The 13949-nt window shown below is 37.0% G+C and overlaps 2 protein-coding genes across 5 annotated transcripts in view; one reads left to right on the top strand and one right to left on the bottom strand.

The window, feature by feature from the left end:
• Window positions 1–7761, top strand: part of ryr3 (ryanodine receptor 3) — a 143846-nt gene extending 136085 nt beyond the window's left edge. For all 4 annotated transcript variants that reach the window (XM_038288380.1, XM_038288381.1, XM_038288382.1 and 1 more), the window contains 15 exons: window positions 22–74; window positions 160–322; window positions 1356–1442; window positions 1694–1894; window positions 1978–2108; window positions 2188–2230; window positions 2339–2466; window positions 3352–3412; window positions 3517–3663; window positions 4513–4647; window positions 5116–5272; window positions 5346–5410; window positions 6273–6373; window positions 6446–6497; window positions 6898–7761. In XM_038288380.1, the coding sequence (XP_038144308.1) occupies window positions 22–74; window positions 160–322; window positions 1356–1442; window positions 1694–1894; window positions 1978–2108; window positions 2188–2230; window positions 2339–2466; window positions 3352–3412; window positions 3517–3663; window positions 4513–4647; window positions 5116–5272; window positions 5346–5410; window positions 6273–6373; window positions 6446–6497; window positions 6898–6993 (1620 nt within the window). In that variant the 3' untranslated portion in view covers window positions 6994–7761. The remainder of the gene's footprint in view (window positions 1–21; window positions 75–159; window positions 323–1355; window positions 1443–1693; window positions 1895–1977; window positions 2109–2187; window positions 2231–2338; window positions 2467–3351; window positions 3413–3516; window positions 3664–4512; window positions 4648–5115; window positions 5273–5345; window positions 5411–6272; window positions 6374–6445; window positions 6498–6897) is intronic.
• A 113-nt stretch (window positions 7762–7874) lies between these two features.
• Window positions 7875–13949, bottom strand: part of aven (apoptosis, caspase activation inhibitor) — a 59853-nt gene continuing 53778 nt past the window's right edge. The window contains exons 3-6 of the mRNA XM_038288387.1: window positions 13407–13477; window positions 10038–10133; window positions 8850–9150; window positions 7875–8145 (exon numbers count right to left, since the gene is read on the bottom strand). Of these exons, the coding sequence (XP_038144315.1) occupies window positions 7997–8145; window positions 8850–9150; window positions 10038–10133; window positions 13407–13477 (617 nt within the window). The 3' untranslated portion in view covers window positions 7875–7996. The remainder of the gene's footprint in view (window positions 8146–8849; window positions 9151–10037; window positions 10134–13406; window positions 13478–13949) is intronic.

Below are 13949 nucleotides of genomic sequence, written 5' to 3' on the forward strand. Positions count from 1 at the left end.
TCTAATGGAAATGTGTTGCAGAAAGCTGCTGCCAAGGCTGCTGAAACCTCTGAAAGTGAGCCAGAAAAAGCAGAGTGAGTCGTAGAATATACTGAAACTTAAACTAATTGCTGTATAGAGTAATATCACCAGTTGTCTAAACACATGTGAATGTCACAGCACAGAGAAACGGGAGAAGGAGGACAAACCAAAAGAGGAGGAGGCTAAGGAGCCAGTGGTGGAGGAAAAACCCAAACCCAGATCCAGTCAACCCAAAGAGGCGTCTCCTGCCTTCATGTCCACAGTCTTCGCTGTTTTTGATGTCTACCTAAACAAGATGCTGGTGAGCCCTTTGTCCTGTATGTTCAATCCTCTACATCATCCTAATCTCTTCAGGATTTACAACCATGGATTCAGAACTTTTTGTCATATTTTACAAGTCTTGAACATAAGTCCTGATTTTTAACTGATGAACAGAATTAGTTGAGAATCTCCTATTGTACCAAATACCAATAACAGAGCAACTTCTAGCATGAGGCATGTAGGAAGCCTTATAATCAGAATGCTAAACCACCTATAAGGAGGAACAGCAGCTCTCTAATGATGGTGGAGCTGCTTTAATAATGAACCAAGCTAACACACCAGGGACTCATTGCAACTCTGTGTACACAGGATATCATCTTAGAATATGGTCCATTGCATTGTGAAAACGCATAAGAGCTCGATTCTTTTGGTTCTGCTCCGTCTCCACCAGATCTAACTGTAGACCAGATCCCAGTTAGTCTAAATATGTGATATGAGTCCCCTCTCCTCCCTTCTCCACTTTAAACTTTTCTTATTGTTTTTTTCTCGGTTAGTCTCCATAGCATCTACAATGCTTCTTCCTTCTTGGCCATGTTTGTTTACTATAAAACGGATCTGTGAGCTTACCCTAATGTCATCTGTGTTTTCCTGAATGGAATCTGTTCATGTTTGTTGTGTGAGCCATGTGGTTGTACACCTCACATTGTGGGACTTTTTTTTTCTAGTGGCTTTTATTTTGTTTTTAAAAAATGGATAGACAGCAAATGGGTCTAAAGAGAAGGAGAAGACATGCAGCTAAGTTCAACAGGCTAGGACTCAAACCTATGACGGCCAGGGGGAGGACAGAAGCCTCTGTAGGGGGTCGTAACCCCTGCAAATCCACTGCACTCCAAACTTTTTTTTAACCATCATGTGTTGGGTCTCTTAGGTTGTTTTTGCTTTTAATATGTTAAAACTCTTACAAAAAAGACAACTACTCACAAAGAAAAACATTAGAAAATGTGACTGGTTATTCTCTTCCTTAATGTTTTAGAAGGGAACAAAAAAAATCAGTCAGTTTCATTTCATTGCAGAACTATCTGGCTCGGAATTTCTACAACCTTCGTTTCCTGGCTTTGTTTGTCTGCTTCGCCATCAACTTCATCCTGCTCTTTTACAAGGTATTCCTGTTTTTTTTTTTGTTGTTGTTGTTTTTACGAAATTGCATGCAATAAAAAAGGAAATATTAAATAAAATACTTTAAAATTGTTATTGTTTCTTGATGTGTCTACATTTTAAAAGCTAAAAATTTTACCACTAAAAATAATTCTTAATCTCCACTCTGAGATGAAGAATAAAGTTGGAGCCAACTCAGAATATTCTACAAATTGCGTAAAATATTTACCGTCTTTGACCTATTCTTTCCTTTTAGGTCACTGGTGAGACTGAGGAAGAGGATGATGAAGATGAAAACAGCTGGGGTGAAGAGGAAGATGATGAGAACACTCTGTTCGACATGGATGAGTTTGTGCTTCAGGAGAGCACGGGCTACATGCTGCCGACGCTGCGCTTCCTAGCCGTGTTCCACACCGTCATCTCGCTCCTCTGTCTGTTCGGCTACTACTGTCTGAAGGTGAATAAGGATTCTAATGAAACCACCATCATCGCAGCAGTCTGGCTTCATTAAGTTATTACACTTTTATATTGTACTGTTAGGTTCCTCTGGTGGTCTTCAAGAGGGAGAAGGAGATCGCCAGGAAGCTGGAATTTGACGGTCTGTACATAACCGAGCAGCCATCTGATGATGACATCAAAGGCCAGTGGGATCGGCTCGTCATCAACACGCCGTAAGTCCCCCTCTGTTATTCTGTGCCTTTAACTGATGTTTGTGACCACATGGGTTAAAGTCTGTTGCTTGGATTTCAGATCTTTCCCAAACAACTACTGGGACAAGTTTATCAAACGTAAGGTAAGTATTAAAGTTAAGAACTTACATTGGGAAGTAAAATGAATTGTTCTTTTTTTTCTTATCAAAGTAATGAGGACTGAATCTGCTCTGCTCCATCTGTACATGTAGGTGATCAATAAGTATGGCGACATGTACGGGGCTGAACGCATCGCTGAGCTTTTGGGACTGGATAAAAGCGCTCTGGACTTTGACCCCACCGTGGAAACTGTTGAGAAGGAAGCATCCCTACTTTCCTGGTGAGACGCTTTAGACTGTCAGGAGAAAGGAAAACTGTTTAATCAATAAGAAACCAAAAGCATGATTGTTTTCTGTTGTTTTTATCCACTGTTAAACAGTTATTCATTTTAATTACCCGACCTCTTTTTTTTTTTCTGAGCAGACATGTTCAAACAGTTAATTTCTATTCTAGTTTTGGGCAGTAGTCATATTGAAAGACTTTTTTTTTTCAATACTTTATTGTCCCTCAGTGTGGACAATTGTGTGTACCAGCTGCAAATATAGACTCAAACAAAGGTAAAGATATAAAAACTAAAATAACAGGAGACTCGAGGAAAATTTACAAATGACACTGCCGTTATTAAATATGGCCAAAAAAACGCCTTCAGCTGTCATATGTGGACCCACTGTATATACTGTATATATCCCATGCACCTTTTTCTTCCTTTGGCACCTTCTTCTTCTTTTTGACTATTTGAGCTGATGTAACGAGTAGATTTCTCCAATGTTAGATAAATAAAGTCAATCAATTCTCTCAAAACTAAATGCAAACTGTCCATTTTAATGAAATTAAAACACTAAACTCACGGTTAGACAAGTTGTGATTTGAGATTATGGCAAACCTTTTATATTTTTTTAAAGTAGATCTTCAAAACAAAAATATTCATTAAGAAACTGATTTTTGTATTTTTGAAGTTTGTATCTCTTAACTGTTGTTATTTTGCTTAAATAAAGACACAAAAGTCCATAGCAACAGAGAAAAAGATGCTGATGTGACATACAGCTGTGCAGATTTTACAGCATAGTATAAATGGGTAAATAGCTCTATGAGTTGATAAGTCTGGATAACACAGGTTGTTGCTTTAGGTATATAATAAACATTTTTTTTTCCTTTTCTCTTACAGGTTAAGCTCAATTGATACAAAATATCACATCTGGAAAATGGGAGTGGTTTTGACTGATAATGTGAGTCTAAAGCAACTGTAGATTTTTAGAAACAGACTGACAGCGTTGGTGTTTTGGGGGTATTTATTTTACTAAAAGGTTCCACCTACATCTCTTCCCTCCAGTATTTCCTGTACCTGATCTGGTATACCATCATGTCTATTTTTGGACACTTCAACAACTTCTTCTTTGCTGCACATCTGTTGGACATCGCCATGGGCTTCAAGACGCTTCGCACCATCCTGTCATCCGTCACTCACAATGGCAAGCAAGTGAGTGTTTCTACCACTAGAGGGAGCCAAAATACTATTATTTTTTTGTTTGGTCCCAAGACATTTTACCCAGCAGTTGAACAGCATTTTAAAAGAATAATTCTGTCAGCAAAAAATAAGTGCGGAAATATCCCCCATTTAGTTTTTCCTTAGTGATTAATATAAACAAATGGATTTGCTGATTAGTTAGCATTGAGGAGCCGTTAAAATCAATGTCACTGAATATTTATATCTGAATGACATGAGTGATGTTTTATTAAATCAGTTTTAAAACATGTTTTGAATGCACTAGAACATCTCACTTTTTTATGCAAGATGGATCCAAGAAGCAAAGCTGCATGCGGCTTCCTATTCCTAGCGAGTAAAAAAAAAAAAGGCTTTCTAACACAACCAGGAAAAAATAAAAATCTGGATGGATTTCTGACACAGCATAGGGCCTTTTAATAGTAAAAAGTAATAGAATCTAGAGAATGTATTGATAAAGAATTAGAGTAACAAATACTGTGGATCCTATAGAGATAAACGATTACAAGATGGGTTTCAGGTATAGCTCTTTAAAAACAGTTAAAATGATTTAATGACCATAAGTCTGCATTTCCAATTCAAAACTATGAGTCCAGCCCACTGTATCCCATCTAAGGAGGTGTTAAAAGCTTAAAGTGTCTAAATATTGAAATTCATGACTGTGCTGACCCTGAAAGCACTGCACTTGGCTGAGTAGAGAATGACTCAGACCCTGAACGATTGATCCAAAAAAAAATCCCTTTTTAGAAACCAGTGAAGGTTGCTGTTCTATTAGCTGTCAACCAGCATCGTTGTCTTTTTTTAACGAGCATCCTGTCCTTGCAGCTCGTTCTGACAGTGGGTCTGCTGGCCGTAGTCGTCTACCTCTATACTGTGGTGGCCTTCAACTTCTTTAGAAAATTCTACAATAAGAGCGAGGATGAAGACGAGCCCGACATGAAGTGTGACGACATGATGACGGTACGTCAAACAAAAATAAAAGGCAGGAAATTAAATTACTTTTTTTTTTAATGAAGCAAATGTTTGGAGCTGAAAAAATTCCTTTGCCTTTTGTTCTGAATAGAATGACGATCAAATCTTACCGACCTTGATCATGGCATGATGACACAAGATTGAGTAGAGATGCTTTTTCTGCAATGATTGGAATGTTTTTTAAACCACTCTACCTATTGATAGGTCCTTTTAAGAAAACTTTATGACCTTGATAGGTTCTAAAGCTACTTCTCTAAGCTGTTATTGAAAATATTACATATATCTAAACTTCATAACATCAAAAGTTAAGCAGAGGTATTTAACTAAATATATAGCTGGTATTTACCCTAGAAGTATGCAGGAATTAAGTTACTATTTCCATTCATTTGCACATGACAAAACTTTCTGAAGTTCAGGCAGATAATTTCATCATAATTTTATTTTGCTTCTGCGTAGTGCTACCTGTTCCACATGTATGTCGGTGTGAGAGCCGGAGGAGGCATCGGAGACGAGTTGGAGGACCCGGCTGGAGATCCCTATGAACTCTACCGCATCCTGTTTGACATCACCTTCTTCTTCTTTGTCATCGTCATCCTGCTGGCCATTATCCAGGGTAAATATTGACTCTTGTCTTAACAGATCTTAAAGTGCTTCAGGCCTAGTCAGAACTTTCCAACTTCCTATAGGTTTGATCATTGATGCCTTTGGTGAGCTGAGAGACCAGCAGGAGCAGGTGAAGGAGGACATGGAGGTAAGACATCAACTGTTAGAAAAATATACATTTTGGATTAGAACCCATTACTGCTGTGGTTTCAGTTCTAACTCTACATACAAGATTTTAGACTACTTCTATCAATGCTTTTCAACACTCAAATTTAGCTATTTTTAATATTTTGGAATAATTTTCCCCTGATTAACCAATTATGTCCAATTGTTAAATGTTTAGCTCTTGATCAAGGTGAAGAGTTTAAGAGGTGAATGAAACTCATACCAGTTCTAACTCTTCTGAACATTGCACCACAACCTAAATTAGCCCCACATCATGATCCTACCATCACTATGTTTGACAATTTAAAAGGTGAAAATCTAGTTTTTTTGAGCAAACTCAGTGGGCATTTAAAAAGTAAAAATTAATGCATTAAATAAACATCTTAAATATTTGTTTTTCATATTTCTTTGTAAGGATAAATAATGAAAAAAATATATAAAAAGTTATGGTATTTTTCTATAATACTTCTAGAGCTGGTTAGTAACTAGTTACTTTACTGAATGAAAAACAAATTTTAAGCTAAAATGCTGAAGTAATTTTTTGTTCTATCTGCTAAGGCTTGGATAACATTAGGAGGTAATATAGAATAAAAAGTATACATCACTGTAGGATGTTTACCCTGTTCTAACATACTTGGAAGTGCTTTTATTGCCCAATTTCTTTTTTCCAATTTTCCAATACCAGAATTTGCACATAATTTTATATTTTAGTCTGATTACATAATTTAAATTGGTGAATAAGATCACCAGTACTTCATGAGTCTTTCCTCCAAATACTTTACTCTAGTGTTACTAATGTCAGTACAATTGTAGGGCTTTATAAAACCACCTCTTGTTTTCATCAGACAAAATGCTTCATCTGTGGTATTGGAAATGACTACTTTGATCGAACGCCTCATGGGTTTGAAACTCACACCCTACAAGAGCACAACCTGGCCAACTACCTGTAAGTGCAGCTATAGATATTAGAAGTTTAAAGTGTGGACATTCTGATTAACCTCTGACTTCCTATGAGCAGGTTCTTCCTGATGTACCTGATCAACAAGGATGAGACTGAACACACGGGTCAGGTATGTGAAAACAATTGTCTGTGGCCATCAGTGCAGCCTCTTTATGCGCCGTCTCTGCACAATAAGAAAACAAAGAATAGACATGAAGCTCTCCAATTTCAGTAGGTTTTACTTATGCAACGTTTCAAGTGGGTTGAAATGTTGCAGGAGAACGAAGCAATGCGTGGGTTTGTTTGGACAATTTTGGTGCACCAGAGGTTTAAGTTTTTATTTTATGTAAAATACAAATTCAGGCATGCAAACAATCATTTTAATAGGACTGTTTAACCAGACACATTGGTGTAACATTGTATGTCATACAAATGTAAGGACTCATTCCACTTCATTATTGATTAATATGAATACTTGGTAAGATGCCTCATATTTTAAAACTCAAAAATTGTGTCCCTTTCTGTTCCAGGAGTCGTATGTGTGGAAGATGTACCAGGAGAGATGCTGGGACTTCTTCCCTACAGGAGACTGCTTCCGTAAGCAATATGAGGACCAGCTGGGTTAGGGAGGGGGGACACCACAGCTGGCACCTACCCCCCCATCCTACTTGACGTCACCCTTTTTAACTGAACCTGAACACATCTTGAATTTTACTGCTGATTTGACTCTTACTTCCTGCCACAGCGCCCCATTTATGCAATCTCTTCTTTTGATTCTGAATCATATTGCCTTTTTACTTGCTTAAACCCAACCGTGTACAGTGTGTTGTGTGTAGACATCTGAAACATGTTAAGGCATGACGACTGAATGTCTGTATATGCACAAGTGGTCAGTGCAAACCTGAGTGGGTGTTTGCCCTCCTAGAATTGATCGATGCTGATCGAGTTAATGTCAAATGATCTGCCTTTCAAAGTGTGTAATGAAATGAACATGTTTCCTTCAGGACCGACCGGACATGACTCTTTAGGTGTTTATTAAGTGCCTTTGGAAAAAACTATGCAAATCTAATCTTTGTTCTTAACACAAGCAGTGCTCTAGTTCCCGTCTTAATCACAAGCTGATTTAAAACTTTTTTTTTGGCTTTCAAACAAGCAGAAAAAAAATACATTTGTTGTATAAAATCTAGACCTTTCTTGTGTAAATGTTGCTTAGTTTGGTGGAGCCCTACCCACCCTGCATCTCTTTCCACAGTAAGCGAACCCCACCACAGAGAATTATAAATGATTTATTGGCTAGTTGAACAGTGAACTGCTGTATGGCCATTTGTACGTATCTAGTAGCTTTGGAAGGTTTCTTTTGAATGAAGGGAGGAAAATAAACTAATGCAATACAACTATGCATCATTTGTTGCCTGTTTAGCCATCAATCTTTGGCAGCTGACAGGAACAGAGTCTTCTCTACTAAATGTACAGCGCTGAGCACACATTTTATCAAAGGTTTGGACGTACTGTAAGTCTTCATCCAAGCAGACCAGTGATGGAAAAACACTAGTTTAACACATTTTTGTAAACTTTACAAGATCCTTTTAAGTAGAGTGTCCAGTCTTTAATCATGCACCTTCTTCTTGGTCAGGAGATCATGCTGTCCAGCCAGTCCTCCAGATCCTCCTCAGTCATCGCTTCTTTCACAGTCGTAGACTTTGGAGGGCTAATAATACTGCTGTCTGTAGTTTTTTCTTCAGTCACTTCTGTAACCTCCTCGTTCACATCTTCACACCCTTTAAACAAACATGAGTATTTTACATCTACATATAAAATAAGTCTTGGGATACCTGCTTCCAGCACCACCAGTGAGGTTAATGACATTTCTAAAGGCGGGGTCTGCAACTGGCGGCTCTTTGGAGCCTCTACCATGGCAAAGAGCCAACTAATGTGCTTGAATAAAGTATAACAACATGAAATATGTTCTAAGATTTTTTTTTATACATCTCTAGTTGTATAAATAGTATTTCCTATATCAGATGTTTAAAAAGAAAAAAAAATGTTTTTAATACAAAGGTCGTTTAATATTAGTGTCTCAAATAGGCTCTCTAGATTTTAAAGGACAGTTTCAACATGCTGCAACAAACAGGACTAGGTTTTGTTTAGTCAATTAGAATCACAATTTAGTTGCTTCTAAAGCAATAAGCTAGCAATAGTATGTTTTCCACTTTAGCTTCATTAGATTAGCAAAATGGCAAGAAAAGACCCCATGGCTCCTTACAGCAGGATTTGAGTTTTGTCATACTCCTATATTGATTTTTCTAAATGAACTCGGGACATTTCTTACAAAAACATTAAAATCAAGAGCTTAAAGGTGACAATCCTAGGGGGGGTTAGGACCATTTAGTCTAGTTAGCATAAGTATGAGCATCACTCTCTACATCTCAATTCATTTAAACTAGAGGTTTTATAAACATACAGCACTTATAATTCTACTCACCTTTCTCTGGAGAATCTCTCTTCTCCTCTGTAGCACTGACCATCTGCTGCCCCTCATCACCTGAAACCGGTTTCTGTAAACAAAGTAGTTGGTCTAGCTCTTCATCACCATCATCCTCCTCCTTAGGCTTAACTGGTACGGAGGAGAGCTGGGAGTCCAAGCCCATCGCTGGAGCCACAGAGGGTTTCTGATTTGTGCCAAGGCCTTTAAAAGCACCAGATGGAGGAGGAAATTTCTCCATCTTGGATCCTTCCTGTTTAGGTGCGAGGCTCACGGCTGGTAGATCTACTGGTGTCGAGACCTAAAACATGAAGACAAAACTTTTAACAGTATTTACTATATAGAAGTTCTGAAACTATTTTCTAATCAGTACAAGTCCTGTTTTTCCCGACTGAATACAACTTCAAATACACATACTGTTTTTTATCTCTGCAGGAACACAACATTCACCTGCACTGCTTTAAATGTGAAAAGCAACCATTGGATTAGAAACTAATTACAAAAGCAAACAATTGTTAAGAAAAGGAATATCAGTAATTGTCTTAGGAGTAGTAAAGGCAGCTCAAATGTAATTTTCAAATGAGCGATTGATTGTTTTACCATCTGAAAATGAGTCCAAACATTTATCATTCATTTAAGTGTCGACTCAGGTCGGAAAAAAAACTCACTTTAGGGATTAAGATTAAAAAGGCAACAGTAGTCCTAAGGGTCATCAAGAAGGGCATCCTACTTTTGAAACAAATAGGGATCACATCTTGAACATGATGCAAAGTTTGGAGGAAACCAAATACTAGCAGAAACCACTGTTAAGCATGGAAGTCAAGGTATGTTTGTCATGTTTTTTTTTTTTTTTAAGCCACAGTATCTAGTTACCTGGCAGTTTAAGATCCTAAAATTATATTAAAATACAACAGCCGAACAAAAAAATTGTAAAAATGGTCTCTGACGACAACACTTCTTGGATAGCTGTTTATCCGCAACCACATTGTCAAGTCTCAATTCAAAACAAAAAAGGAAAGAGGGGGAAAAAAATGCAAATTTTAATCATCTCCTTTAAGATTCGTGAAAAATGGAAAAGCACTTTTGTATAGACTAATTTGTTCCTTTGCAAGAACTAACCACTCTATGCTTTATTTAACCATCTTCAATTTCAACTGAGATCACAACAGGCCCAAGCAAAGCTCATACTTGAACCAGTTCAGCTTCTAGATTCAGTCTTTGATGGAGAGGTACTTGTTGGAGACTCTGGGCGAGTGCTGGGAGGTCCAAAAACACGGCTGACATCTGAAGATGGAGAAAACAGAAGACAAAGCTGGTTGTAGGCAGGAAATTGGAGCAAAGTTTACTTAAAAGAAAAGGCATCAGGAGCATCACAAAGATTCAAAGCAGCCAGAAATCCTGTTGGTTGAAAACTTTGAAACTATAGCATAATCCAACGGCTGCAGAAATGCTTAACCCTGTAATGCCAAATGTATCGTATTTGATACATACGGTTTCTGAAATGTTTTGCATCTGACACCTTTTGCATAATTTAATGGTAAAAACTTTGCTCAAAATCTTATTGTACACAATCAGATATACCTGATAACAGCCAGTAGAAGACTACACAAAAAATAATCTTGACTTATCGCACAGTAATAAATTATTAGTATCAAAAATGTATTTCTATTTTATTTTTTAGTTAAAAGGGCAAATAAGGAATTCAAACCAAAAAAAAAAGTAATTTTCTGTTTTGTTTTATTCTTGGATCGGGCTTTAAAGGGTTAAAAATGCAAAACCTATACTTGAAGGTTCCACTTCACAACAGGAAAGGCCTGTTTGCGACTCTATAGCTCATAAAACCATTAAATGCATTATCAATTCATTAAAAACATGTTAATACAGAAACATATTGTAACATCTGTTATTTAGTTCAACAACAAAACTATTTTATAAGTCACTTAATAAAAACCATAGAACCGATTAACTGAACTTATTTTTAAAGCTTTGACTCTAAATTGGACAAAAACTGGTTCTTCCCAAATCCAGAGCACTCAAACTAAAGCTGCGCGGCTTTATTTTTGTGGTCCAGAGCCGAGGGAACTGCTCGGAGAAACCAAACAAATGCACAGGAGAGCCAGCAGCTCTGGGCAAAATTCAGCTATATACTTTCTCCTCAAGAATAACACAATTTTGACCTCCAATCTGTCCAGATCTGCTACAGAGACGGGAGCCATCTTTGCTAAAACAGAAAAGCCATCACTAGCCGCGTTTCCTTTAAACTAAAATGCAAATTCTAAACAAACTGTTCAAAGTTCCAAAAAAGAAATGCAAATTTTTAGTTTTAGAGGAGCTTCCTGAATTTGTATTTTCTAAACAGAACAGAAGTGTCAATGAATTGCTATACGCCTTCAACAACGCTGACAAGAAAGGAAATAAGCATAAGCTTACATTTTCATATCAGAAATCCCATTTTAAAATCTGTCTTATGTAACATTTTAACTTTTTGTAAGGAGAACATTAGCATAATTATCAGAAATAAAGGCTTAAACATTATGTGAGTACTTAATTTCTATAATGTGTCCAATAATATTCTCATTTATTGATTAAGACTATTTTTGGTGTTTTTTTTGTGGAAAGTTAATTCTTCAGCAAACAAGTAAGACATCATTTGACTCGTCTGTGTCAGCAGTGACTTTCAAAAGTATAAACACACCTTTGAAATATGTTTTTGTAGTGTATAAATATGCATCATGACTAATTCAAGGTTTTATCTTCAGGTATACATTCAAATTTATTGTCCTGGTGAATATTTGCCCCAAGTCTTATCAAATATTTAACCCAGATTAAGCTGAATTTAAGTTCACCCGTCTATCAATTAAATCAACCGGCTGAAGTCTTGGTTTTTTAGTAGGTTACATAGGATCATGATGATGTCGTCCAGATGAATCAGTCAGGGTGAGAAAGTAAAACATCCTACAGTTTTATGTAAATATTGTGGAAGACCAGAGACCATTATCAAGAACTGGAGAAAATGTAGGACCGTACATGGAAAGAGCTGCAGGCAATGAACAGGCAATTCATCATGTAGTGGAGTTTTGTATTCCCAATTAAGAATTACTTCTTGAACAATGTACCTGGTAAAATAAAGGACAATAGAATATACTAAACAAAATTTAAGGCAAAATATAACATTGTCTGGATACAAATATTCTGTTTATTAAGTTTTTCTTTTTACTGTTTATTTAACACTTGAGGAACTCCAGCAGTTCTGACTTGTGTTTAACTTTCACTCAATGGTAACAGTCAGCGGGAGATTAAAAATGAACTGCTGGGAATCAGTATTCCCTCTCCAGATGACTGGAGAGGGAATACTGATCTGGTAAGCCCAAAACAGAAATTAAATGCTATACTGAAAAACCTGATGTTTCAGTTTTACAAAGCTACGTTTTTGCCTTTGCACTTCTTGAACGTCCTCTGGGGTCACAGAAAGTTTTGTTTAAGTTTTTTTTTTTTTTTTTTTTTTTTTTTACAATTTTTGCTTATCTCAGCTTTGAACTTCATCATCCGCCGACCCCAGCTGACCAATCTGCTTCAACCCACAATGAATTATGGGAAAAGAAGAATACCCTTGACCTATTTTTTAATTCCTGGTGAAAAGAACACCAACTCTTAAGTATTTTTTTCTCCCCATTTAAAGCAACTGTTACCGTTATATAATGATGTATTTGTCCCGTCATGCATCCATCAACTTAGCAGCTTCTGAGGTTTAAATTCCTGCTTCATTAAACTCTGATAATCATATTGTATTCTGAGATCTACTTCTGTCCATTTTTTTTTTGTTGCCATTTCACATTTGGTCTTGGACTTTCCCTTTTTTCTTTCCATACCTCTGCTGGGAGTTGACTGACTGCATTACTTCCTTGTTTACCCATTGGTCTCCCCAGTCACATTACTTTGTTAAATCAAATACTCAAAAAGCGTAAATTTACCAAGATATAGATAAAAACAAAGTGTTAAATGTACCATTGTGGCATCCTAATAAAGAAAGCCCTGGTGCTCTTGAAGGTTGCTGCCAAAAGGCTGTACACTGATTTTTTTTTCAGCATCACCTAAAGTGTAAATATACCCGAAACATCTAAGGACTGGCTGATAAAAACACAAGATCTGGAATTACAAAGCCAGAGGTCAGAAATAAACTCAACAGACAATCTGTGGATGATTTAAGCTGTGGCTTTAAGATGTCTAACAAATTAATTGCCATAGAAAATATTTCTAAGGTTCAATAGATAAAATTAAACAAAAGACAAAGTGGTGAAATTTAATTAAAAATGCTTGAATAAAAGAATAAACTGGTGTTTACTGTTGTTTTCCCTAATTAAAACAATATATGAAAAAAACAAATACATTAAGAAATGAGATCATGGTGAAGAAGTCCACGTAGCTTGCGCTCATCTTGATTAATTTTTGCATTCAGCCATAATAGACTAACACATTTCACACTTTAGTGCTAAATTAAATCTCAAGTGGTGAGACCTATGATTGGATAAGGGTCATGAAAATACTGCAGAGTTTCACCTGACTGGCTGTGAATGGATCCATCTCCCAATCCTTCTCTTCTGCAAACCGGAACTGTGTGAACGAGTCCCCTAGAAGACAAACAACATCATCTCATAAGCATCTGTTTCAATGTATTTGACACTTTAAAGGACAAAGAAAAAACTACTTTGGCGTGAAAAGATCTGAGAAGGAGTTGGAGAGAAGCCTGCAGCTTTGAGAACTATAGCTACACCAACATGTAACACCACCTTTACCAGCATTAACAGCAATAGCACTAGAGTACAGCAAAGTAAAGACACTGAGAAAGTGTTAATAAACAGAATCAGGCTGTGAAAACTCAGCCGGCACTCATGGGCAGATAAAAATGAGAAAACTTCTGCATAACGCAGCGGAAGCCTGAAGTTAAATCACAACATCCAGCACAACAAGGACACAGTGTCAGGTGTGAAGCACCACTCTGCCCGCTTCGTGATCTCCCCAGTGCTGCAGGAGGATGTCACTTTGGATGGAATAAAAGGATGCCTGTGGGTATTTTTACACAACACCATAAAAGGCTTTATG

The sequence above is a fragment of the Cyprinodon tularosa genome, unplaced genomic scaffold (assembly GCF_016077235.1).
Source record: "Cyprinodon tularosa strain WSP-4 unplaced genomic scaffold, ASM1607723v1 ctg253, whole genome shotgun sequence".
NCBI classification, from domain to species: Eukaryota; Metazoa; Chordata; class Actinopteri; order Cyprinodontiformes; family Cyprinodontidae; genus Cyprinodon; species Cyprinodon tularosa.